General features: G+C 37.5%; 7 protein-coding genes across 11 annotated transcripts in view; 6 read left to right on the forward strand and 1 right to left on the reverse strand.

Moving 5' to 3' along the window:
- The window catches only part of Pmca (plasma membrane calcium ATPase), a 78,581-nt gene extending 68,600 nt beyond the window's left edge, over nt 1-9,981 (forward strand). For 3 of the 5 annotated variants that reach the window (XM_064124857.1, XM_064124858.1, XM_064124859.1), the window contains one exon: nt 984-9,981. In XM_064124857.1, the coding sequence (XP_063980927.1) occupies nt 984-1,205 (222 nt within the window). In that variant the 3' untranslated portion in view covers nt 1,206-9,981. The remainder of the gene's footprint in view (nt 1-983) is intronic. The other 2 variants (XR_010299303.1, XM_064124862.1) reach the window with 2 other exon arrangements.
- Nucleotides 9,982-12,133: 2,152 nt separating this feature from the next.
- Nucleotides 12,134-16,569, forward strand: LOC135164191 (ubiquitin carboxyl-terminal hydrolase 22). Its single transcript, XM_064124297.1, has 5 exons — nt 12,134-13,000; nt 13,675-13,807; nt 13,906-14,121; nt 14,273-15,254; nt 15,615-16,569. The coding sequence occupies exons 1-5, from the start codon at nt 12,638-12,640 to the stop codon at nt 15,670-15,672; spliced, it is 1,752 nt and encodes a 583-aa protein (XP_063980367.1). The 5' UTR covers nt 12,134-12,637; the 3' UTR covers nt 15,673-16,569.
- A 210-nt stretch (nt 16,570-16,779) lies between these two features.
- On the forward strand, nt 16,780-19,592 carry LOC135164193 (hexosaminidase D-like). Its single transcript, XM_064124299.1, has 8 exons — nt 16,780-16,966; nt 17,059-17,113; nt 17,197-17,412; nt 17,497-17,845; nt 17,976-18,050; nt 18,138-18,609; nt 18,961-19,047; nt 19,115-19,592. Exons 1-8 carry the CDS (start codon nt 16,938-16,940, stop codon nt 19,287-19,289), a joined length of 1,458 nt encoding a protein of 485 aa, XP_063980369.1. The 5' UTR covers nt 16,780-16,937; the 3' UTR covers nt 19,290-19,592.
- A 125-nt stretch (nt 19,593-19,717) lies between these two features.
- Nucleotides 19,718-22,329, forward strand: LOC135164192 (gelsolin-related protein of 125 kDa-like). Its single transcript, XM_064124298.1, has 7 exons — nt 19,718-20,044; nt 20,287-20,675; nt 20,733-20,928; nt 21,089-21,289; nt 21,344-21,556; nt 21,901-22,089; nt 22,171-22,329. The coding sequence occupies exons 1-7, from the start codon at nt 19,754-19,756 to the stop codon at nt 22,240-22,242; spliced, it is 1,551 nt and encodes a 516-aa protein (XP_063980368.1). The 5' UTR covers nt 19,718-19,753; the 3' UTR covers nt 22,243-22,329.
- A 141-nt stretch (nt 22,330-22,470) lies between these two features.
- Nucleotides 22,471-23,436, forward strand: LOC135164196 (adenylate kinase isoenzyme 6). Its single transcript, XM_064124302.1, has 3 exons — nt 22,471-22,663; nt 22,785-22,936; nt 23,070-23,436. Exons 1-3 carry the CDS (start codon nt 22,621-22,623, stop codon nt 23,409-23,411), a joined length of 537 nt encoding a protein of 178 aa, XP_063980372.1. The 5' UTR covers nt 22,471-22,620; the 3' UTR covers nt 23,412-23,436.
- Nucleotides 23,404-24,649, reverse strand: Hsc20 (Heat shock protein cognate 20). Its single transcript, XM_064124301.1, has 3 exons — nt 24,133-24,649; nt 23,672-23,928; nt 23,404-23,607 (listed from the first exon to the last, which is right to left on the reverse strand). Exons 1-3 carry the CDS (start codon nt 24,499-24,501, stop codon nt 23,478-23,480), a joined length of 756 nt encoding a protein of 251 aa, XP_063980371.1. The 5' UTR covers nt 24,502-24,649; the 3' UTR covers nt 23,404-23,477.
- A 104-nt stretch (nt 24,650-24,753) lies between these two features.
- The window catches only part of LOC135164194 (protein rhomboid), a 119,950-nt gene continuing 118,524 nt past the window's right edge, over nt 24,754-26,179 (forward strand). The window contains exon 1 of the mRNA XM_064124300.1: nt 24,754-26,166. The gene's annotated coding sequence lies outside the window, so the exon portion shown is untranslated. The remainder of the gene's footprint in view (nt 26,167-26,179) is intronic.

The following is a 26,179-nucleotide window of genomic DNA, read 5'->3' on the forward strand; positions in this document are numbered from 1 at the left end:
TTCAAGTTCGTCCTTCATATTATGACGTTCTCAAACCAGAATAACTCTGTTCCCTTTCGTTGCAATTTTACCAATTCAAGATAGAATATACTCGCGAATTATTCGGTTCCAACTCTAATACCCTTCTCAATGATATTTCAGCTACACCAACTGCTGAACATCTATTTAAATTGTAAACAGCTTATTTGGTAGGGAATGGCTCGGTAGATCTCATTATTCATCACATCTATTCTATGCTCGACTGGTTTATATTAATCATGAATCATGCATGCGATGTTCTCGCAATGTTTCGGCTGAACTATGTGTGATAAATTGTTCCATTGGTTGTTTATGTATATCTGTACCAAGATAAATATATCTCGTCATTCGTATGATAAAAACAATTGGAAACATTGCATTCGAGCGAGAAAAAGCTTGATTTTTCTTTCACCCGCAGCGTACACAATTTCTGAAGAGAATTCACAATATATTTTTCGCGCTTGTTCATCTTTACACCCTTTGTGCATACATCGCCATCGTCATTCTTAGCAATTTATTTTCCCCGGGACACTGTCATTTTTGTACACGAGACACTTGTGATTTTTCTTCTGAAAAAGACCGAGTGCATTTTCCTTTCTACATTCAACTATGTTTTAAAAAAACACACACACACACAAATATTTATTTTGGCATGAGTCCGGTGCATGCAGTATACCGGAGTAAAAATACTAAATAAAAAGAAATATCCAACATTTTACCGCAATACGTTGAACTGAATTTATTTTTACCGGTGATATATTTTTTTTCGGGAGCCATCCTTTGCACTCTAGCTGTCAAACCAATGGAGTCTTTCCATAAAATTCCTCTGCTTTTATCCTCGCTATGATGCATACTAAGATGCATCATCATTATGAATATAAACGAATGTAATGGCTATTAATTATGTTGAATAATGACAGTATCGAACAGACTAATCTCATCACGTTAAACACGTTGCGTTCCAGATTCGCGTAGTGAACGCATTTCGGCAGGGCCTAGACACGCGTTATGGTGAGCACAGTGGCTTGACCCTAGCAGAGGTACTACGGAAACAGTCATCATTGAGCAAGCGGCACTCACAAACAAGCAGTATCGACTATGCAGACAACATACCCGATGAACTGAACGTACCTGAAATTGATGTTGAACGTCTCTCGAGTCACAGTCACACAGAGACGGCAGTCTAATGAGTTGAAATAATAATTTTAAAAAAATAATAAGCCAATTTGTTAATACTAGACTGACATCATCAACAGGAAGCAGCGCATTAATACTAACGGACCGTTGAAGAACGAGGAATGGGTGAAATAATGAACTGAAGCAGCTTTGAAAAAAAAAAACACTATCCGAGTCATCTACGCACTGTTCACGGCGGTACTAGTGATGACAGCTTTGTTTATTTATTTTTCACGATCAACAATAAGTGAAAATTGAAATTAAAGTGCAGGTGGGGGAAAATTGTCGTTGGATGGCCAAGTGGCCTCGCTTAATATGTGCGCGAATGTTTAAAAAATGATTAATAATAATTTAAATACTGTTTAGTTATCGGGGATAAACTCTCTGGAGACGTCTCCTTGTCGGGTGTGCGCGAATAATAAGGGATGATGAGACTCAATGTGCGGTGGTCCTTTGACGAAAGAATGAGAACAAATGAAAAAACAAAAAAAATGTTAAGATAAAGTACATAATTTTCTCTATGTCTGTCTCTCTTTCTCCATACGAGTTGACAAAGGGAATAAATTGGACTCATTAAGGGTGAACGATATATATTAATTGCCAGAGGAAAGGGAAAGGGAGGCGGAAGAGATGAATCGAATTCACTCCACATAATTTGCACGTTACTCGTGCGCTCTGCGCTTCAAACGTGATCTCTCTGCGGGTGATTTTTTATATACGGGGATATTTCATTGTGTGTCAATGTGTGCTTCATTTTATATGCCCAAGCACATCAGAAAAAATCGCCGTAACTGGCGAATGTCGCACTAAAAAACATGAAAAAAGTAGAAAATACCGAAATAACGCACCACTGCCTTCCCAATTTCGTCTTAACTGTTCGTCTGTTGTTTACAATTCTCTTGTGTCCTCTGTTTGTCGATGTATGTTAATTAACGAACCTCAAATCTCGTGTATCGAATCAACATTAGTACTTGGTTTTTTTTTTCACTCATTTTTAAAGCACCTGTGACAGTTGAATTTTCAAGTCTAATTAATAGCATTGTAATGTACATTTTGTTTTTGTTCGATAGATTTGTATTTTTCAATGCTGACGATTGATCAATCGCCATTGCACTTCGGCAAAAGTCGTATTGTTGCTATATTGCGGGGTCAGTCACACAAGCACGGAGATGTATGGGTATTTTCAGGTGAGCCTGGTTTTCTAATGACATTTTTAATCTCAATTTTGATATTGTTGTAAATATGTTGATTGCAAGAGAATGATGGAATGAATTCGCTACTGATCACTGGATCGAAATTAACTCATCCTTGTCAGAATTACGATGACATGTACTGGATGTTAATTGACGGGGAAAATTCATCCTAAATCTCCAATGTTTATCCCAAATTGAAATTTAGAATGAACTTTCCCTGTTCTCACAAAAACGCGACCTTTCAAGTCATCATATTCTCAACTAAAAAAAATATTTTGCGTTAAAAAGAAACTGAAAAAGAATGCTCCGTAATACTGATACGAGAGAAAAGCTGCCAAGTGGCTCACATGAAAAAAAGCCCAGCGAATTAAAATTATCCAGGAACTGCCACGCATCGCCTCGCGCGTCTCCTTCCGCCGCAAAGAGAGAAATCGAAAAAAAATCTCTTTCTCTTTCGCTCTCGCTTTAACTATATATTAAAGACGAAAAATAACAATTGATTTCTCTAGCCCTCGGTTTCGCCGTATCATTAAAAAGCTGATTGAAATTGAAAAAGCAACATAAAAAAAGTAAATTGTAAAATTAAAAAAACCACTAAGATAAATGAACTACCCACCTGCCTATCCGTCGCGCGATCGAAGCTACACCGTTACGTGACTTAAGGATTATCTAGTCATTTAGTTTGTATCAATGTACTTCCGCGAATAACTCTGGGGGTGCCTTACCGCGAATAAAAAAAAAAATAATAATAAAATTGGGTACTTATAAATCGAGGGTACCTCTAACGTAGATGATGAAAAAGGAAAAAAAAGGAAAATTGATTAAACAAAAAAAATTAAATGAAAAACATTAATCCGCTTTTGGAGGGGGGTAATCGAAGCTAAAATGATTAACGAACATGAATGAACTTAAAAATGAACAAATGCATTAAAAGAAAATGAAATTATTATGAATACTTACGGCGTGTTTACTCTAAATAGTACCTATATTCAATAAAGTATTGTAACCACCGCCGGACCGCCGTTAAATTACGCTTAGGATAATAAATCCACACATTGTACAAGTCCAAGCGCTGCGGCGACGAATAATAGGTATGATTGGTGATTTTAAGTGTTAATCATTTATGATTAGATTGTGTCGAGTATCTCTAGTGTGAAGTAAAGACGAATTGACGCGAAAAAAAACTTAAATAAAATATAAGTTTCAGAAAAAAAATGAAAAAAATAAGAATACAATAATTTAAAGAAAATACAAAATACGTACACAGGCGAATTACTGTGTATGAGGTAATGCGAACAGGGGTGTAAACAGGTTACACGTTATTAAATAGCAACGCGTGCATAACTACACATTTAATGATGGAAAACAAAAATAAAGAGGCGGAAAAAAAACACGAGGTACCTAAGCATAAGAGCTGTTCGACGTGGAAATCAGAGAAGAACATGGGGCAAAAATGTAAACTAAGGGAGAAGAAAAATATATAGAATAGATTAATAACCGCGTGCTAAGCGCGTGGCTGCGGCGAGGGTGCGAGGAGGAAGTATCTAAAAATGTTACCCACTTGCGATAAATGATTATTACAATATTCAAGTCCCAGGGGAAGGGGAGAGATAACTGTAGCATGCTGCGGGCTTTTGAAGGCAGCCTGTTCGTTATTCATGGAATGTATTTTGTTTTTTTTTTTTAATAAAAAATGGATAATGAGTGAGCAGAATAGCGCGTTACGGTTCATGTGTCATTACGAATTTTAGTAAAAAAACGTCGCGTCCTCGTTGCGCCTCGCTCTCTTGTTATGCGACTTAGGTCGACTTAGTTTTTCTTGAGAGGATTTTGAAAATAAAGAGGAAAATTAAACAGAATTAAAAAAAAATCCTAAAATAAATAATTACTGAGATAAGATGAAACTTAGAGGTTTTAACTTTTAACGATGGTCATTTTACATAGAGGGATTACTTTAGATGACATGAATCGCATCAAAGAGAATTGTTTACAATAAAAATAAAAAATGAATTTGAAAAAAAAAATATTTCAATTCAATGAGCGTTTCTATGTCCCTCTCATGCTTGAGGGAGTATCTACTTAAACTGCCGGGATGATGTGCATGCGGATAATTCAAGTGCGTAATGTAGGTAATTATTAAGTATGAAAAATAAACAAAAACTAAAGGAATGTAATAAACTAAATCATGGGTCTATCTTTCGCGTCAGGCATTGTAAACAGAATAATTTTGTTTTCAAGGAAAGAAATAATAATAATAAATATGATTTTTTTTGGATGCAAATGAGTGCAAATGAATGATTTTGCCGTATTATTGAATTGGCAATGCTAGATACGCTTAGTTAATCTACCCACGTTGGACTTTTTAATTGAAGATTTAAATATATATATACATATAAATATATATATTATAAATCAACGAATTGAAGCGATCGTTTAACACCGATCGACAGATCGAGCTTCGTCCCTTTTCGCTAATTATAAATAATTATGAATGCGCAACTTGGCCTGTTATATTTCAAGTTCCAAAACATGAAGAAAACTTATTAAAGAATTAAAAAAACAAGTTGAAAAAAATCCAAACGTCCCGATTGCGACCAGGAGTCCAAGCACGGTGACATCGTTACAAAATAACGTCGTGTATAGTCGAATATTAAAAATTATGGAAAAAAAACTAATGAAAGAATCGGTGCGAGCGTCATCGTTATCGTGTTATTCACTGTTATTGTTATATTTCGTATATTTAAATTATTAATACTATTAATGACATCGTTCATCGATACCATCCGCTTCCTCTTTATCTTATTCCACTCACTCCCCCATCTTAATAATTAACGCACTCTGTATTGTGAGATAAACAGCAACAGAAAAAAAAATGCATTAGTGGCGCTCGTTTTTATGAGCGAGTCCACATGTCAATGCATTGTCGGTCGAACGAACGAACTGTCAAACACAAAATAAAAAAAAAAATTACAAATAAAAGACGATTTATTTTTATGATTTTTCATTAGCACGATGCGGCTGTTTTGTAAATGTACACATCGCTATTCTGCAGATCTGAATCTCAGTAATGGCCTTCTATGTATGCAATTTGTTTTTTTTTTTCAGCATTTTGTTTTTCGGTGTACTAAATTTTATATGGCGTTACGCGTGGTAGAATTTTTACAGAATTAATCATGACAGCCATAACACTGTATTGGTAGATAAAGAAAATATCGTGTATATGTACTTGTAGAACAACGATGGGTACACCTGCAAATAAATTGTATGCAAAACAGCCTTCAGTTCCAACACACAAATAAATTTAATCAATTTAATTAGGACAGGCGCGTGGGTACGACGCAAAGAAAGCGTTTCAACCGGACTTAGAGAAATTATAATTCACCACTATGTGTCTTGTGACTCGGTGATCGAACTAGTAAAAAAAACTATTGTAAGTATTTATAAATATAAATGAGGCAGAATGAGATTGGAAAAAACTATAACAACCATGAAGACATGAACTACGAGGTAATCCAATTATCCGAGTGAAGTTGTTCACTCGCTGATCTAGGCGTACACTGAAAAACAATTGTCAAGAGCACAGCCGCTCCTATTACTGCTGTTAATAACTTGTGACTATTTCAACCCTTACCAATATCTAATACTACTAGAATCATTAGTCATAAAAGTGGAAAGTACGTGATTACACTACAAAAAGAGTTAACAAACTATTGCGATGCAATTAATAGCATTTCAGTACGTGATGATTCATTTTCATAATTAAAAGAGCAAGGATAATGACACTCACTCTTAGTCAAAAATACTGATAAGTATTTCAATCTTAATATTACTACAATTAAAATCAATCTTTGCAGTTGATGATTGTTCGATTGTCGATCCACACAACATCCTGCACTGTATTAAATATTTCTTGCTATAGTCGGAAGCGCAGAAATGATGATACTGAAAGTTCCCAGAGTTTCACAGTTCTAAATACATATTAAAAATATATACTCACATAACAAAAACTCCCGAGAGTTTGTACAAGAAATTTAATCACAAAACTAATTAAGTTACTTTCCGATGTTTGATATTTTTAACTATTTCATGCTTCTCTTTCCTAATTGACTCTATCGTCATTAGCGTGAGTTCATACCCAAGTTTTCATAGAATTTATATAACAAATGAAAAGTAAAATCGCTCTCCCCGCCTCCTGAACGAAATTACAATCTTACACGTAGTCGAGAGTTTTGTGGAAGTCGTTCGTTCGGTCGTTAATTATATTTACGTTGACAGTGACATTTAAAAAAATAGAATATCCGTATTCAATGAGAGAATAGCTATTGTCTGTCTTACCTGTCTCGCCGCGGTTGGGACCAAATGTCTGTTATATTTTAAGCTCCATAATTTCTGCTTTCATCCAACGAATCAATGCGCCCACAATCCTACTTTATTCGTCCATCTGCGGAGTGTATTCATGAGATTACCGACAAAATCATCAATAATTGCTATAATTATATTAACTTTGAACAAAAAAAAATTAAAAATTCGCCGAGAACCCGACATCCTGACATCATCGATGCCTCCATCACCAACGAAATTGTAACAGGAAATTAAAGAGCAAAAATATTATTATATTTGAAAGAAACATTCTATTTTCACTGCATCCATGGCAATGTATACTTCATCCTTGTATATTTGAAACGAACTAATCTGTATCCATTAAGTAAACGTTCTTATTCGATTCACCAGAGGCGACCTGTGCTTAGACATAACGCATTAATAATTAATAAAACTTCTACCAATGATATGTTTGTCACGCATTGAACAGAATATGTGTATATAAAATCAAACGCATTAGGATAATATGAATTGCTAGATAATTGGAGAAAAGAACTACATTTTAAATGACATCAACAATAATTAAATATTTAACAGTGAAAAACTTGTACATATGACTTCTAACTCTGATATTTCCTAATTATAACTTCTGAAGCGACTGGACTTGAGATTTTCTCGTTTTAAAATTATTTTTACGAAAGTATGTCTGTAAAGTGTCAGTCTGCATGTTTGTCTGTCTATCAACCTCTCTTCGGCTCGTAGAAATTCAATCTTAGAGAAACAATTCGACATTGCTATTAAACCTTAACGAATCTAGTTACTGGGACGATTCTTCGAAGGCTTTCTGCAACATCATTGGATAATAAAGTTCTGCGTGAAGAAATCTGCTATTCGATTTGCACTCTCCCGCATGCCGCCACTGCTCGACGATGGATAAGCATGTGAAAATTCATTTATAAAATTGACGTAGAGCTCCGATAGAGTCATTGATTTTGCATTTTTTCTTCAATCATCGGTGCCCTTGGGATAACTTGGCTCATTAAAAATTCAAGTAGCCAAGCGAGAAGACGCAAGAGAAGGAAATTCGCGGAAAATACCACGGGAGGATGAAAAAATAATTATGCATATAAAAGAGTTAACTTCGTTATTCAGAGTAAAATCATATTTTTCTGTCGTTACTGTTATTAATTAGTGTATGATAGGGGTTTGAGATTAATACTTTAAGTGAAATACTCAGTTATTGCAATTAACAATAATATAAGAGATCATTTGAATTGATGAAGAAAATTCGGTAGCTCGTCGTTAAGCTCTCACACACTCCTCAGCCACTACATTCTCGAGAAGAAGAATGCAATATAAACCGAATGCAAAGTAGATGCTGCATTAATGCATGGCACAATTCCTTCAATATTAATATCATCAAAGGAATAACGACAGCGTCTCATAAACTCCAAGATGAAGAACTATGAATGTCATAATGAAAAGGAATAAAAAATGAGGATAAGACAACCTGAATTTAGACCCATTTATGCTGAAAAAAATGATAACTGAGTAAATCCCATTGCATAAACCTCTTTGTCTGCTCGCTGAGACTCAATTTTTCACGTTTATAATGATAGGTCTTAAATTTCCGTTCGTTATTGTGGGTTGAGCCAATATAATTGAATTTATTTCAGACAGGATGGGGAATGACTAGTGAAGTACTATATGAGAGCTAGTAAAAAATAGGAAAAAAAATCTGGCGATAGGGCTGAGTTCAATGGCGCTGTGGGTTCCGTCTCGCCTACGTTATGTACATAAAGCACTGCCCTACTTATACTTGAGGAAAAATGTATAAAAAAAAATCTTGATGAATAAATTTCCGAAGAGAAAGCTACGCGACTTATTTGAGAAACGCACCAGTGGGATTGAGTGCAATAGAGTATTATGAACTCAGCGGAAAAGTTGATTGCACTCGGCTATAATCATGATTTAACGTTTAAATTTTTAAATTAAAAAATTCAATTGCATTGAGCGATCGATATGGGGGATAATCCGCGGAAAAAAAATCGAAGACTTCACGTGTTACGGTTACTACTGTGGATTAATTTTCACGTGAACTAAATTCAGGCAACGCTCCTTGCGCATGATCGATTGAATTGATGTTAGGGCTAGCTAATCAACTGCAACTCAACCACAAAAAATGCAGTACATGGACCTGTTAAAAATAATAAGCCTGGAGAAGAGGAGATAATGAAAATAAAATATGTCATATGAAATTCGTAACATGGAAGGCGCGTTATGATAGTGGAAACGAGTATAATCCCTGGTCTGTCGCGGCATCGCATGCGTGTAAGAGAGATATCGATATTTTTCGACGAGCATTGCTCTTAAAAAAATGTTAAGCAACACAGAAAACAAGTGAAAGAAAACTCTCGGAGTGGATGTCTAATGGGACGGCACCCTGTAGCTACTCTCCCAAGACTTCATGAATTTAGCAGGAGTATCGCCACTCCCACGAGCATAGACAAAAATGTACCTATGTATATTTATAAAAGAAGCATGCGTTGAAAAGTTTTAGAGGTGATGAAACACAGGTTGAAAGACAAATTCAATGAAGAGAATCATTAAACTGAATGAATTTAAGGCACTTTTAATCACACTCTGAGATACCAAGATACCACGTAAATGATTAATCCTAAGGATATTGAATTTCCGTTAATAAAAAGAAATAAAGACCTCCGTGGACGTAATGACTAATGCAATTTGAATTCACTCGGGTTTTCGCCCCCTAAAGCTAAATAAATACTCAAATTTCAAAATGAAAATAATTTCAACTAGTCAAACCCTGAGTGAATTTGAACAAATCTTCGAAAATTTATGATGAAAAAATATATATATTAGACGGTATCACAAGTGGTTGTTAAACAACAAAAAAAAAACCATTAATTATATATAATAATACTGAATAAAGTGATCCAGCATTTTGTAGTGTCTGGATAATTTCTGTTATTTAATATTGTACATTGTTTATTGTAAACGTAAAGTCTTTTACGATTATGTAAGTTTCGCAGAATATGCAACTGTAGTTATATTTAAATAATGAGATGTTCACATCTCAGTTCCGATTATTTATACCTAACTAAAAAAAGCGTTTATCCCTCGGGCTATATCTATTTCTTATCGCCACTCACTCCACTCCTGTCTCTCTATCTTGTCCATACATCTAGCGTAATGAGACGAAAATAACAAAATCTAAATAAATAAAAAAACCAAGTAATTGAGAATAAAGAAATCCTAAATCACGGGGCTCCTTCGATCTTCCCCAAACCACTCTTACCTCTCAACGTCCTAGCTTTATCCTAAACGATGAAAAAAAAAAACAGCAACAACATTAGATATGTAATACGTTGTATGATTATGTATATAAATATATAAAAGAAACAAAAACAACAATTTCAATTTATTGATAAAAATAAACTATAATATTGATATTATTACATTGACTATAAGAAAAGTTGAGAGAAATAAACAATGCCTTTACGGATTATATCGAATTGGTAGTATGATTTTAAAAACCAGAACATTATCACACGTTCATTGAGAATTTAATGAGTCTTCGTGAATAAATTATAAATTATCCGACTTATTCGAGAAACCTAACACGAGGGGAAGTCACTCCATTAAGAATGTTTGAATTTTACGACGTCATCGCCGCGAAGGTGCCAGTGACATCAGCCGCCCGGTAAGTGAATTACATTAATTTTTCAATCTCGACCGTCGGTAAGACGCGAATAAACTTATAGTTCAAAATATACGCAATGAAACTTTGTCGAAATAGGTATGGATTAATCAGAGACGCCTATAAACATGAGATTTTGATATGATTTTTGTAAGACTTATATAAAGATGAATTTTTTAAGATTTATATCAAGATTATTGAATAGAAAAATATCAATCGACTGAAAAAATTTTCTCTTCTGAAAATACCTACATATATTGTTTTATTACTTTTATTCTGTCTCGTAATTATCGAATTATTAGCTGTGAAAGCAGGTCACGGAGGGCTTAAGGACGCGCACGTGATTGTTCACGCGCCTCGATCAGGTTGCAATTGAAAATTGTTGAGACTGATCGAAAATAGGTGAAATAAACAATGTCCCTCATTAAAAGTTATATAATTGTCCTTTTAGACCATTTTTTAAAGCATTGGAAACCTACAAAAATGGAGTAAAATAAATTTAAAAGTGTTTTTGTTATATTTCGCTATTTGAATTCGCCCGCTATTTCCAGCAGTGACGAATCGCAACATGAATCCTATTGACACGCGGGGGCACATTCAGGTATTTTCTCAGATAACTAGAAAAATCTTATGGCTCTGCAAAATATCCTTCGGAAGATCCCAAAAAGATATCTTAAATTTAAATTAAACAACTGTCTAATTTATCTAGCTAGGTGATAACTATAGAAACTGGGCTCCTGAGCTGAAAATGAAAGCGATGAAAATGCACCCCACGCAGTCATCAATCTCAATCAGCTGTTTCCCATTCCGCGGCAACATTAAATGAATCTTCTCGTAATTTCACTCACAAGCGAAAGTATTTTAAAATGACAATCTCTATTCATAACCGTATCAAATTATTAATTTTCCTAATCAACTAACAAATAATTCTCTCGAATTATGTATGATTTTTTCCCATTCCATTTTTTAAATCCCCCAGTGAATTGGAGTAGTGGGCAAGTTCATTACCTCTCGGTGGGGAAAACAATCCGATCTAATCATTCAAAATCCTGATCATTATCGCAAATACCCGAACCGGCTCGAAGGAAAATAAAATGCTAAAAAAAAATAATCTGCATAGTCGTCATTATCCCGTTCTGTTTACATTCAAACCACCGTAATAATCTCCCCGATGCCCGGAGCAGGTAATGGAGTTATCCCTCCTTTGTTCTACTCCAAAAAATCAGGAAATATGCTCCAGAATGAGTCAGCCACCGCGAGACCGGCGGAGAGCATCTTCAGCGTAGCATCATTCCGACTAATGACAATGAACTTTTTTATTCGCAAGGCAGATGGACAGCCGTTGGGTAAAAGCCGTTCCGATCATGGTAACTAGACGGGGTTGAGCGATTAAAGCGGTTCCATAGGGCAAACTACGGACACCGAGGCTCTTGAGAGGATGCGTACTATGCGCAGCTGTTCCCGATAGACAAGAGGAGGCGAGTGAGTGGCGCCAGGACCGTACCACAAGGCGACAGTAGCTTAGCCTCCTAGGCGACGTCGATCCCTAGATTATCAGGAAATTTCGTAATGACCATCGTAATCCGTCCCCGGAAAATATTCAGCACAAGGGCCGAAATTTCGTCCAAACTATTTCCCCTGACCTAATTAGAGAGCTCGAGGCTAAATGACCCCTCATTAAGTTCGCAATTAAATGTCTCGGAGTTCATGGGAATTAACGGTATCCTGGGGCTCTGATTACCTGCAGGTACACAACTGTATCCCCGGAGCCATTGGAGGAGTGGCGATGAGGAAGAGGGTGGGGGAAACGGAGGTACGGTCGCTCGTATATACCGGCGCGGCTGCAGTCACCGGCTGGTGTCCGTGAGCGTTTGACTGTCGAAAGACTCGGGATAAAACGTGGTCCAACAGTATAACTTCTCCAGCGTCCTGGCAAATTTTCATCGTCGCGTGAGGTCCCCCTCTCTTCACACACTCTCTCCCATTATTGTGAAAAGAAAAAAAAAAATTGTTCGCTCGATCGGGCCAAGTGGCTCTTTAAAAATCCAACCAAGGGACTAGTCGTGGGCGTAAGCCAACAGTTCAAGTGTGGAGCCAACAGTGCAGGTGAAGTTTGTAAAGGGAGTACTGAGGAAGTTTGTACTCCAAGTTTTTTGAAAAAAAAAAAATCACAAACAATCAATTATTTAGAGGGCTCACGCGCTTTTCCATGTCAACGACACGCGTGATCCTTCCAAGGCCAGCGTGCTACGCCCCGGTTAAATACACAAGTACAACTCAATCTCATTCCACGTCTGAACAGCGTGAAACTGACTGGGGTTTTTTAAATATTTTAAACAATAAGAGTAGTAGTGGAGGTTACGAAGGTAAAAGATCAGCACCCTGGGGACACACTGAGATTGAGAGGAAGAGGAAGAGTCTCGTGCATCATCGCAGCAGTAGCAGGTCTGAGATGAGCGACCATGGCTGCATACACTTGAATAATTTTAAAGCTGCCAAAGGTATACAACCGTACAAAGTAATACACTCTTACTTTGTCACAAGTACTTCGGCAGAGGCACGCGTCAGAAAGGTAAGATATTTTTGAGTTTGTTTTTCCAATATATTTTTTTAATTGGAGTAATGAATATTTTGGGGCATTAGCCGGTGTCGCGAGTGTTAGGAAGAGTTTTTAAGGATTTTGTCAGTGACAATTGCTCCGAAAGAGAGTGGACGTTAGTTTGTTTCCACCAGAGAATTTTTAGCTTGTGGTGATGGGCCCGGGGTCAGTTGGAGATTCATGTTTAGGTTATAATCCATGACGCTCGCTTGTGAGCTTGACATATCTCGTGGTGTGTACATACGCTGGGGTACTGGTGAAAATACAAACACCCTGTATTTACATGCACACCAGTCACTGAGAGACTGTACGTGACACAGCCCACACGTACGGTTCATTCAGGCTATCAGGATCGGACATTAGGTTTGCGTTGCCCTGCGCGTGTGGCTCTGCACTTGTAAAATCAATTTTTTTTAAATTTGGACTCTGCTCTGATTACGATTTACGGAGGAATGTATCGACTGAGATATACTGTTTGATCTTCAAGATTATTATGTGGAACTGGTGATATAAAAATGAGGAATTTTTTTCATGCCAATTTTATCATTTTTTTCTGACTCGAGTGGAAAATAGCTTGACGAATGATGGGTCGAGAACTCGGGATTGATTTTTTTTCCCATGCAATTAATGAGACCATCTTTTTACAGGCCGTCAGCTGCTTATGTCATACTTGCAAGACCCACAAGGATCGACTGCATTCCTGCTTGCACTGCATATTTTTTGGTTGCTACGTTGGTGGTCACATCCAGGAGCATGCGAAAACGAAGAAACATTTTTTAGGTAGGCAGATGTTTCTCACCCATTGGTTATTAATTGAGTAATTGTAGGTTTATTATTTTTTCACTCATTATGTAACAAAATTTCATGTTTCATTACAGCCGTGGATCTTTGTTACGGTAACATTCTGTGCTTCCAATGTGGAGACTATGTATACGATAGAGAGTTACTGACAGTAGCCAAAGCACAATGGAGCGAGTCAGCCAAATCCCTCAGCCTGGGAGAGTTCTATCGTGCCTGGGAGCCGACACAAGTCGAGGCGGAATTGCTAAGGAAAAATCCACGACGAAGGCGCGTTGTGGAGAATTCAACAATTGGTAAAAAACAATTCCAAACTTCTCATCTTTTACTCACAGGGGATTGATATTCTAGTAATTGAAACTCCGGTCTCTTCTCATGTTTTTTTCACATCCCCTGGAGTCACTGTAAAAATGACGATGTATTCAACGATGAAAAAATTGTTCACAGGTCTCAGAGGGCTTATAAACTTAGGCAGCACCTGCTTCATGAACTGCATTGTCCAGGCATTGACTCACACTCCACTCCTGCGAGATTATTTCCTCTCTGATCGTCATCACTGCCCGCAGCCAAGTCGATGTCTGGTTTGTGAGGTGTCCCATCTCTTCCAGGAATTCTATTCTGGTAGCAAAGCACCTCTCACACTCCATAAATTACTCCATTTGATATGGACACACGCTAGACACTTGGCTGGTTATGAACAACAGGATGCCCACGAATTCTTCATTGCTACTTTGGACGTACTTCACAGACACTGTGAAGCAGCACCAATATTTGTTAAGGATAATCCACATCATTGCAACTGTATTATTGATCAAATATTCACTGGAGGGTTGCAGAGCGATGTTGTATGTCAATCTTGCAACGGCGTTTCTACAACCATCGATCCATTCTGGGACATATCTCTAGATCTCGGTCCAACAGCTGGTGCCTCCGGCTCGGACGCCAATGGACCCCCTACATCACTTCTCGACTGCCTAGAGCGCTTCACACGAGCTGAGCATCTAGGCTCAAGTGCTAAAATAAAATGTAGCAAGTGCCAGAGCTATCAAGAAAGCACCAAACAGCTAACAATGAAACAACTACCTATTGTCGCGAGTTTTCATCTCAAGCGCTTTGAACACTCCAGTATCCAGGATAAGAAGATATCGACGTTTATCTCATTCCCAGAACAACTCGACATGACACCATTCATGTCACACCAACGCAATGGCAATAATAACCGCGGTTCTATCGACGGCTTCCCCAAAAATGGCGAAGACACGACTTTCAGTGACAACAGATATTCATTGTTTGCTGTTATTAATCATGAGGGCTCACTAGAGACTGGCCACTATACTGCCTTCATCAGGCAGCAGAGGGACCAGTGGTTCAAGTGTGATGATCATTTGATCACCAAGGCGCGGCTTAAAGACGTTTTGACCAGCGAAGGGTGAGTATTTTTAACGTTTTAAATTTCAAGCTCGTCATTGTTTACGAATAGTGAGATGATTGGTTTTTTGCTTCTGAATAGCAGCGTTTTAAGCAGGGTCATAGATAAAAAAATTTCCCAATTGGAAACATGACGATTTTCATACCTTCAAGAGTGTTTTAATTAAGATAAAAAGAATTGGAATTACGATTATTAATTGGAGAGCCACTCGTTGACTCATTTAGTATGGAATACCTCACATATCTCGAGAAAATGACATTCAAAAATTCCATTCAGAAGCACCTTACTAATGCATCAGCACAAATACTTGGAGAATGATAATGACCAAAGGAATGATCTATCTATTTTTTGATGTTTCAGGTATCTGCTCTTCTACCACAAGCAAATCCTCGAGTATGGTCGTAGCAGCAAAGTATGAAGAGTCAAATTTTTCGTAATTAATTTATTTATTTTGTTTATAATGACGACCACATTTCTCTGTGAGAATTCAGTCAGTCCATCACGCAGTGATTGATGTACGTCATTTTTTCTCAAATCTCACAGTGAAAGTGATTTGCCTATTTGTTTTGTTCAAATACTGCCGATTATGACGAAATTGATTTTTCCTTCGAATGCTTAAACGGCAAGATGATTGACCAGGTTTTGTAATCATGTCCTCGACCAGGAGATAACGATGAATCTGATCGTGAAGTTGATAATTATTTATGGTATAATTGTAATTGTTACGATGTCACCTTTATTTTCATGCCTCAATGCTCTCCCCATTTTTTATGTTATTCGAAAACAACTGATATATATATATAGATATATATGAGCATACCCTATCAATTTACGTGCCCACATCTACTTTGATTGACCCCTAGATTTTTAAGATTAGCTCAATTTTTTAATGAAGAAAAAAACTGAATATAAATGATCCCATCTTTTGTAAATTGCCGACTGGTTATTGTTGAATATTCAATCCCTATTTTTCCCACATCCCCCGAAATAATTGTATGGTCAGCCCCCCCCATAATGGAATTAACATTATGCTTCGCATCGATTTGGAAATATTTAACGTTCTATTTCTATGATGTTAAGACTGCAGCAATTGAACACGCGATGGAGTATAATTTTAGAAGAAAATAATTAATTGAGCCAAAGCAGATGAGATTTTTATCTGTTGGATGAGCAGTTTGCCATCCTTGGTCAGATCATTTTTGTACAAATGAAACAATATTACTGATGAGATAGTAATTAATTTATTATCTTGATGAAAAATAAAATGCGATTTGGTTCGCCCGACTGTGTATAATAAATCAATGTTTAAAAACAAATAATCAATGTCTATAAATAATTTCTGTACCTGGAAATGACGCAAGGAAAACGTATAAATATCCAAAGAAAAAATAGCCATCCTAACTAAGTACAACTGGAAATAACAAAATTTTACAACTGTAATCCCCAAAAAAACGATTTGATTTTATCTTTTTATGAATTGGGTATTGATCCTGCATTTGAAAAGCCCGCCAGTTCACCTAGCCATTACCATAATCAATATCCAGACTTCAGCTTGACAAGAACTAAAAATAACAGCCTTCGGTCCGTGTTTTTTTCAAATTAGATGATAAAATCAATGATTGCATCATTTTTGTTTTGATAAAATAAGTGCTCCACTGAACTCTGCAGTAAAATGGGAAAAAAATGGATGACTTCACGTTCGGCTCACACAGGTAAAAACAAAAGGCGCAAAATACGCATTTCAAACGTCAACTAATGTTGGAACCGTGATAATCGTTGAAAATATTTTTTCTGGGCCTTGCAGACTAGTTCATCTGGACCTGAAGGGCGCCCCACCTCGAGTGGCATATTTTGAGAAGGTTTGTAAGCCAAATAAACAATTAAGTGTTCATGTTGACATGTCAACAAAAGACTCACAGTGTTGTATTTCGTCGCACTCCAGTTATTTCCTTATTTGAGGACATGGGGTGCCACGGGTTTGTTGTTAGAGTGGGAGGACACGTTTCCGTACAATCGAGAGCTGTCTCGCATTGGAAGCAATGGACCCACCAGCCTAGGAAGTGGCTACACAGCACAAGAAGCTTTACAAATACTACAAATTGCTGGAGATTGTGGACTAGCGGTTGTTCCCTTGGTTCAAACCTTTGGTCATTTAGAAGTGAGTAATCGGTTTCTGGGGAACGAGTCATCCGTTGACTCGTTCATTTCAAATTATTTTCTATTTAAATTCAATCTCTCCTAGTTTGTTTTGAAACACGACGAGTGGAGGTCTCTCCGAGAGGTAGAAAATTTCCCCAGCTCGATCTGTCCATCGAACCCAGCCACTCTTCCCCTGGTGAAATCCCTCGTACGACAAATCGTGTCGTTCCACCCAGACATTCAGTATCTCCACATCGGAGCGGACGAGATCTGGCACCTCGGGCTCTGCTCCGTCTGCTCAAAACGCGCCAGTTTGAGTAAATACGGCAAGTCTACTGTTTACCTGGAGCATGTACTCGCTATCGCACAGTACATCAAGGAGATGTATCCTTGCTTGAAAATCATCATTTGGGATGACATGCTGAGGAGCACAGATTTGCAGGTTTTAAATGGTATTTCAATTATTGGGACTTTGTTCTTCAGCGCTAATTTTGCAATATATTTTTTTGGTGTCACTCATTCCTGAATATGTTTTTAATTGATTTTTTGGATTAAATTCATGTGGTTTTGCATGATTTTCAGAGTATTACGTTGGAAAATACGTGGAGCCAATGATATGGCACTATAATTCCAGAGAAACATTCTCCCTTCCTCAAGGTAATTAGTGAATTGCCCTTAGAAAGAGGATTTCTTCCTAATCCGAGAATCCCTTTAATATGATCCAGTCTTTCATTTTATTTGAAGATTTATGGACGAAATACAGCGCAGTATTCCCCAATATTTGGGCAGCAACCGCATTCAAAGGAGCGACAGGGTCAACCCGACAAATACCCATAATAAGCCATCACATTAGTAACCACGAGAGGTGGTTAGAAGAGCTTGGCATTCATGGTAATAAAATCAATGAATTCCGAGGGACTGCATTCACTGGCTGGTCCAGATACGATCATTATGCCACCTTGTGCGAGCTTCTACCTACAGCAATACCCTCACTGGCATTGTGCTTGAGGGTATGGCTGCATGGGTATTCGGAACATACGCACATGCAGGTAGCCAAGAGTCTCGGGTATGTTGACCACCCGCTGCATATTAATCCGCAATTACGGCCTGCACCAATAGCCAGTAATCTCTCTTATCCTGGCTGGCAGTTGACTGGAGGGATCGAATGGTTTTTAAACTTCAAGACCAAGTACGATGGAATGGTCAATAGTGAGCAGTAAGTATTTGGGATTATTGTGCAGTGGATTAGAGAACATTACTCCTAAGAGTTTTCGAATGAACCCGATTCATATTTCTGTCGGGTAACAGAAATAATTCATGGCAATAAAACCCTTAATGGGTTCGACTTGATTATTTGAATAATTTGAAAGGAATGGCTAGAGTTTATAATTGTGGGGCCTTTATAGGGTTTATCCTAACTGAATTAGTTATTGTTAAATATCTTGTCTAGAAAAGAAAGTAGCACAATGAAATTTTCTGTGGATTTCTTGATCGAATAATGAGGCTTAAATAGAGGCAGTTACTTCATTTTGGCGCTTCATTACTCATATGGAATAATAATTTCTAGAATTTTAACGTGGATGAACCCATGGCAGGTGGCTAACAGTTATACAAATCCAATGCAACTAGAAAGTCTCCTTCCAGCATTTTCAGAGTGAGTAAATGTTAAATTCTTCATGAATAAGAATGACGATAAGATGTTAACAGAATTGATTTTCCAGTTTACTCCTCGAGTTGACTTCCCTAGAATCCTACCTGAAAGTTCAAATGGAAGCTATCTTTTTCCCCCCGGCGATAGATGAGTGGACCAGCACACATCTTCAACCGATGAAAAATAAACTCATTGAGTTGAAACAAACAGCTGATAATCAAATTAAAATCAATAGTCGTGGATAGATGCCTCTACCTTGAATATTTTATAATGTAAAATTGAAAACTGAGTCTGGATTGACTAGTAAAATTTTACAATATAAATTTTTGAACTGATCTCTTTAGAGTAAACTCTCATGATTAGATGTAAATAACAGAAAAAAATGCCTATTTATTGAAAAAATCCAAGCCTGGGCCATCATTTTTTTAGACACTTTATGCTAATCGCTGAGGTCAGGAAAAAATATGATATAGTTTTGTAATTAAATAATGTTTCATTTCTAATTGTTCCATTATGAATAGAGAATAATAAAAACCTTATTATGCTGATTTCTCGACAGTTATTCAATTCTTTTTTCGATTCTGTTGATATATTCAGTACGTGAGTACAACGAAATTGTCAATTGTGAAGCACAGAAATTGTCTGATACATAAAATGAGGGTCTGCAAGAGCAACTGCAGTGAATAATTCTAGCTATATTTAATGGAACATGTCAAAGTCCAAAGATCACAATGAAGAACGCGATACAAACCTAGACACCTACTACCAAGAGACCCTGAACGAGACGAAATCATATATTCTGCGATTAAAAGATGTCCAAACAGCTCAGACATGCAGAAAGTGGATTGAAAGGCTGAATTACGCAGGTGACCAACGAGCAGTGAGGAATCAGTACCTTGGAGAATTGTATCAGAGATTAAAGGTTGGAAGAATTGAGGGGGTGTTCAGCAGAGCCCCAGCTAGGGGTCCACTGCCTCCAATACCTTATCAAGAGCCAACAGTATGTTTTCCATTTCAATAAATTCGAATAGGAATAATTTTGGACACTGCTTACGAATAATACAATTCCCTGAGAGTCTAATTGACCAAACTTTTTTTTTCTGGTCAATTATAATTTTGTCCCATTACTAATTATCAAAGGAATTAATGAATACTATTATAATATCGTGTTTGTATCAATTTCCGGCACTGAGGATTAAAGTTTGGTGTGAAAGTCATGTTATTCGAATAATTTCTTATTAGATGACTGAACGGGATTCCTCTAGCGACAGTTCTGTGTCCATACAACTGCCTCCCCCCCGCATACACCCCTGCCAAAAATGTAGACAGCCGCACAGAACAGAATCAGCTACTCAACATGAAGAAGATGAAACAGACGAAACAATCTGTCAAGATAATAGATCTGACTTATCACTGAAAGCTCTTGATGACAAACCGTCTAGAATAGAGTTGCATGCCTGCAAGCAGAGGATAGACGAGTTAACTAATGTCGTTAGAAACTTCCAAAACCAAAATGAATACTTGAACCAAGAACTATTCAAGAGGCAAGGATATGCAGATATTGATGAATTGCATCATCTCCGAGCGGTCGTTAAGCAGAAAAATGTGGAGATCAACGATTGGAAATCTAGGTGAGACAGTTTTTTTATTTCTTGGGATGCTCGGTTCATAGGTAAACTGAAACTTAGGCTTGTGAAAGTGCAGCACATGAAAGACGATCTCGAAGAGTGTCACGAAGAGATTATCCATCGCTTTAAGGTTGCAATCAACGAGCAGTGCGAGAAGTTCAAGAGAAAATTGCAGCAGGAGGAAATGAAGAGTGAAAAACTACAGCAGGAAGTTGATGATTTGACGCAAAAAGTGAAGAAAGCTTCCCAGGAAAAGGTGAACGCTTTCATTCGACGATTTTCGCTTCAAGAAATAAATTATTTATCGCTGAGGGAGGCAGGGGTACCATGGGCCCTGTTCAGTTCCGAAAACATTATTATTAAAAAATAAAATTACCAATTATACGCCATTGACTTCTATTGCTCCTCCAATTCAGGAAGAAGAATTAATGTTGAAGCAAAAGAATTATGAAGAATTACTCGATAGTAAAGGAAGAGAATTTGACTCGAAATATAAAAATCTAGAGGCAATCAATCGCGATTTGAAGAGGAAAAATGAAACTAGCGAGAAAAATATTCTTCTGCTGAATAATAGACTTCAAGAGCTGGAAAATAAATTACAATTAAAGACTGACGAGGTATAGCTCTATGACTATTAAGGTTTTCCAGATATTGACATTTTTTTCGAGTAGGAAGTGAAGTTGCAGTCGTTAATGAGTGAACAATGCTTAACTATGAGAGAAGAGTTCACAAAAATTAGGAACGAGATGGAGGCAGCAAATCAGCTACAAAATCAAGTGCTTACTCAGAAGGTGTCTAGCTTGAAGAAAAGCCTTCTGAAGCTTGAAAAATCGAAACAAAAGATCATTCTGGAGTTGAAGCAGAAGATGTTTGAGATAGAGAAAGTAATAATTTTTTAATCGTTTCAATTTATTCATTTAAGTAAAATTGTCTTTCGAACGCCATCTTAGTTATTTTCATCTTCATAATGTAACGTGAATCACAATTGTTATCGGATTTCATATCATGCCGAAGTCCCTACAAGTAATGATTGAAAACCATCATAATTTCTGGAGACCCCAAGCGTATGTAAAACTGAATAGCAATTGGACATCACTTCAGATGATCTAAATACGTAATCAACAAAGACACGTTCGAAAAAATCCCAAAACAAAGAGTCCCAGCACTCTGAGGAATTCGATAGCATCCACTCGATTATTTATATCAACTTCTTCAATTCTGAACACAGAGTAAAGAAATAGAGATGAAAGCAATGGAACTACAGCTTCAAGAGCAGCGTAACGAGCTATCAACTTCCCTGAGTACTGAGAAGCAATGCGAATTGGACAGTCTGGTGAATATGTTGGAGGAGAGATACAAAGGATTTGTGGCGTCAACAGAAGCAATGGCCGATAGCCAACGCCAAAAATATCTTCAAGTACGAAATGCCCATATTTGTCCACCATTGCTATGAACTGTCTCAACGCTTTTTCATAATTTTGAATTATTACTTACGTAGAAGATGACCGAACTAGAAGACCAGTTGTCTTGCTTAAAGAGTACACTGACAACCGATGGCACTTACGTGTAATAGAATACTTAATAGAAACACGGATAGAACTACACATTTTGTTTCACAAAAATGTCTCGAAAAACTGTAAACACTAACTAATAATAAGGGAGAAACAATGCAACTAGACTGTACGGTTGCAATTCATCAGCCACTGTTGTTATTCGTTGGAACATTCAAATATCCGTAACTACCGACGCCTCAGCGACAGTCGCTGCAATGAAAACTGGCATGCGTCCGCCCATATGGAGGGGCTAACCTCAAATATTTGTTTACTGCGAAATGTGCATTTCTAAACTGCAAATTATTGATTTGTAGTAATATATCTGCGTATTTTTTAGTATTCTGAGTGACGATTGATTGAAATTCCAAATTTTAAGAGACACTTTTCATCGTAAAATGCCTACGACAAAGAGAACAGCTCCCAATATTCTCATAACAGGTAAATGAAGCTACAGCTGTTGAATGCTATTATTTAGAATAAATAGACATCTCAATAAAGTGTTGACAACCATCAAATCTCCTCTCTCCTTGAATCATTATCAAGTAATTTCTGACGACAGGTACTCCTGGAGTGGGTAAAAGCACCATGGCTCAAAAATTAGCCCAAAAGACCGGCTTAATCTGGCGGGATGTTAGTAAACTTGCGATTGACAATGAATGTCTTGAAGAATATGACGAAGTATACAAATGTCCTGTGCTGGATGAAGACAAAGTAAGTGCCATAAATTATTTATTAATCAATAACACAAAAATAATTCTCAATTGATATTGACTGTATTTTTATCCAATTTATCCTCATGGCAAAACCAATATTTATTGATTTCAACTTTGGTTTTGTGTTCAAGCTATTGAACAGCATGGAAACCTACATGGGCAAAGGAGGCAACATTGTCGACTACCACGGTACTGATTTTTTCCCAGAAAGATGGTTTGACATTGTGTTTGTTCTGCGTACCAACAATACAATTCTTTACGATCGTCTGACAGAAAGAGGCTACCAGGGGAAGAAACTCGAGGACAATATCGACTGCGAAATATTTCAGACAATTTTAGAAGAAGCCAAATCTTCGTACAAAGAGGAAATCGTTCACGAATTGCAGAGCAATACACAGGAAGAAATTGACGTTAATGTTAATAGGGTTTGTCAGTGGCTGGAACAATGGAAGAAAGATAACCAAGTTGTATAAATAAAGTCCTTGAAGTATTTATTTATTTACAGTGTTTTTTTATAAAACAAGGACCCATCCCTTGTTCTAACTCACGATTCCTAAGTCCTGTTTGATTTTTTTCAGTCTCTCGTCCAAGCTAGCATAATATTTCATCTTCACCAGTGTGCGTTTCGCTTCTTCGAGATTATTGTTGCGGAAGGACTTTGAAACTTCTCTGCAATTGAACAATTAAATCGTATTAGAGAATTTCAAATATAGGATTTCAGCATCCAAAGTACCTTGATAATTCCACCAATATGGCCTGGTTTTTCATAATTAATTGCACAATTTTCTCCTTATCCTTCGATGCATCTTGAACTTCTTCATTCCTCTCCATAATCTCCATAAGGAACTCTGGATCCATATTAGTCGTTTCTTCCGAAATCGAAAGATTGTTCAGGCTTAATAAATATAGGCCTCGATCTAGGGGATTCGCCAACGTTGCATACGCTTTGTTCAGTAAAGATGATAAATTGTCAGAATATTGTTTTTCCCTCTGTCATGAACAACGATAATTTAGTAAGTTTCATAAACCTGCCATATTTTTTCGAAAAAAAAGTAAAGTTGAAAAAAGTAATAGGTCATAGATTGGAGGATGCAGAACATTAACAGGTAAATTCAATTTCAATTAATATGTCTTTCATTCAAATTAATATTGTCATCAACATCAGAGTGACAGAAGAATCAATCACTTAATCACCTCTGTTTTATATCCAAATCTATCAGGATGCAGCAAATTCTGCAACGCCCTGTACTTCCTCTGCACCTCCTTATCTGCCACATCGTAATCCCTCTTGACTCCAAGGATGTCAAAATAATCCAGAGACTCGGGTGGTTTCTGAAGTGTTTTACATTTTTGACAAAACAACTCAGACTTGTACGGAAACTCGCACTGCCAGCATTTTTTCGGAGTCTCACTGCAGTACAATGACACCCTCGATAATTTCAGCTCAAAATCAATATCTCTCCTGCCACACACAGCATGAATTCGAGAACAATCAGCTCCAGCCAACCTAGCCAAATTTTTCAATGTCAAGTTCAACACAGAGCTTGTCAATCTTAACCCCATTTTTCAGTGGGTTTCAACAGGTACATAAAATCGATTGCACAGCACAAATAAATTATATAAATACTAATAACAAAGAGAAATATGAAAACATCCCCCCAGACTCTGAATATTTTCAATTGTTACAAAACTCGATAATAACAACTTGGCAAATTCTGCTTGACCGACAGAGACCCAGCGCAGATGACTCGTGTTCATAAATACAAGATGGCGTGTGTCTCCCGTCCACCGTCTCTCATTCGTCAAGTATTCTTCGAGCGAATTAATTCCAAAGCAAACTGCAAGTATAAGTCGACTCCCAACTTCGTCAAGAAACCCATTCAGAACTTAAAATACACTTATCCTGAATGCTTCTCAACTTTTTCCATCAACATGTCAAAGAAATCTCAACACCGATCTAATTAAAATAATATTGGTTGACTTGACTGAGTAAAGGGATCGTATCTATCCAGCGAAGAGAGGAGCTCGTACATACAAGCGCAATCTAAGCACGCCGTGTATAAAATATATCACAATCGGGAGAGAATGGGGGAGAAACGAATCGGCGAGCACGGGGGGCTCTTTACCACGAACGCCAATACAAGTGTGTGTGTGTATATAAATGTGTGCCTTCAAAGGGGAAGAGAATCGCGGAAGTTCGTCTGCGAGGGTGGCAAAAGCTATCCCAACGTTTCAGTGTAGTCGTGTGATGTCTACCGGTCAACGTCGTACGTATCACAAATCCACGTTTCAATACCATTTACCACGTGATTTTCATCCTCTCTGGATGCGAGAGACATTGTTTTTCCCAAGGATTTATTCAAAAAGTTGGCACCACCCGGAGTGTTTGTAAACAGTCGTGTGTCCCGTTCGTGTTGGGACTGCCTTTGTACCCCAATTCTATTGAAATGTGTTTTATAAATTTTTGAATAACACAAGTTCTCGTGCATTTTCGCGATAAAAGTTGCTGTAGCATGAGACGAAAGTTGTGGAGGTGGGGAACGGGGATGAGAAAAATTGAAAAAGCGGTTTCAAGCCATTGTGAGAAGAGAGATATTTGTTGGTCGATCGCTCTGTTATGTGACGCTGCCGGGGGGGCGCCACGTCAGTAACATCGACTGCTGTTTGTAGATCAAAGCGGTAGAATCAGTGCGGCGAATGTTTTCCAGTTCCGATTATGGAAATGAAATTATTGAGGGTGGTTTTGCAAGAAATAGTGGACTGATAAAACGATGGTTCGTTCTGTTGACGGGATAATCGATCTTTTGGGGATTAGGGAATGGCATGGACTATTTACATACAAGTTATTAATCCTGGGAGTCAGGACATCGCGGCCGGTGAGTAAGCGCTGATGCGGTGGCGTCATATAAACATAATACAGCGTGTGATGAAATCGGTGAACTCGCCAGTAAGTGATCGTGCTTCTGAGACAATAGATGCTTTGGTGCAGGATTGAGAGCTTAGACAGTGAAATGTGTAAATTTGTTGTGAGCTAATGAAACCTCCTGGATGGTGATGGTTAAAGTTTTATGTCGAGAGTTCTGGATGATGGAAATAAAGAGTGAAGCTGGTGATTTCAAGGGGTGATATTGATTCGTGAATTACGGGCGGTCTTGAGTGCGTGCCATCCATTGTTCTGAAAATGGCGAGGCCATGTTCATCTCTGGGATGACGCATCAGATTATTTTGGTAAGTGATTTTT

This window comes from Diachasmimorpha longicaudata, chromosome 7 (genome assembly GCF_034640455.1).
Source record: "Diachasmimorpha longicaudata isolate KC_UGA_2023 chromosome 7, iyDiaLong2, whole genome shotgun sequence".
Lineage (NCBI taxonomy): Eukaryota > Metazoa > Arthropoda > Insecta > Hymenoptera > Braconidae > Diachasmimorpha > Diachasmimorpha longicaudata.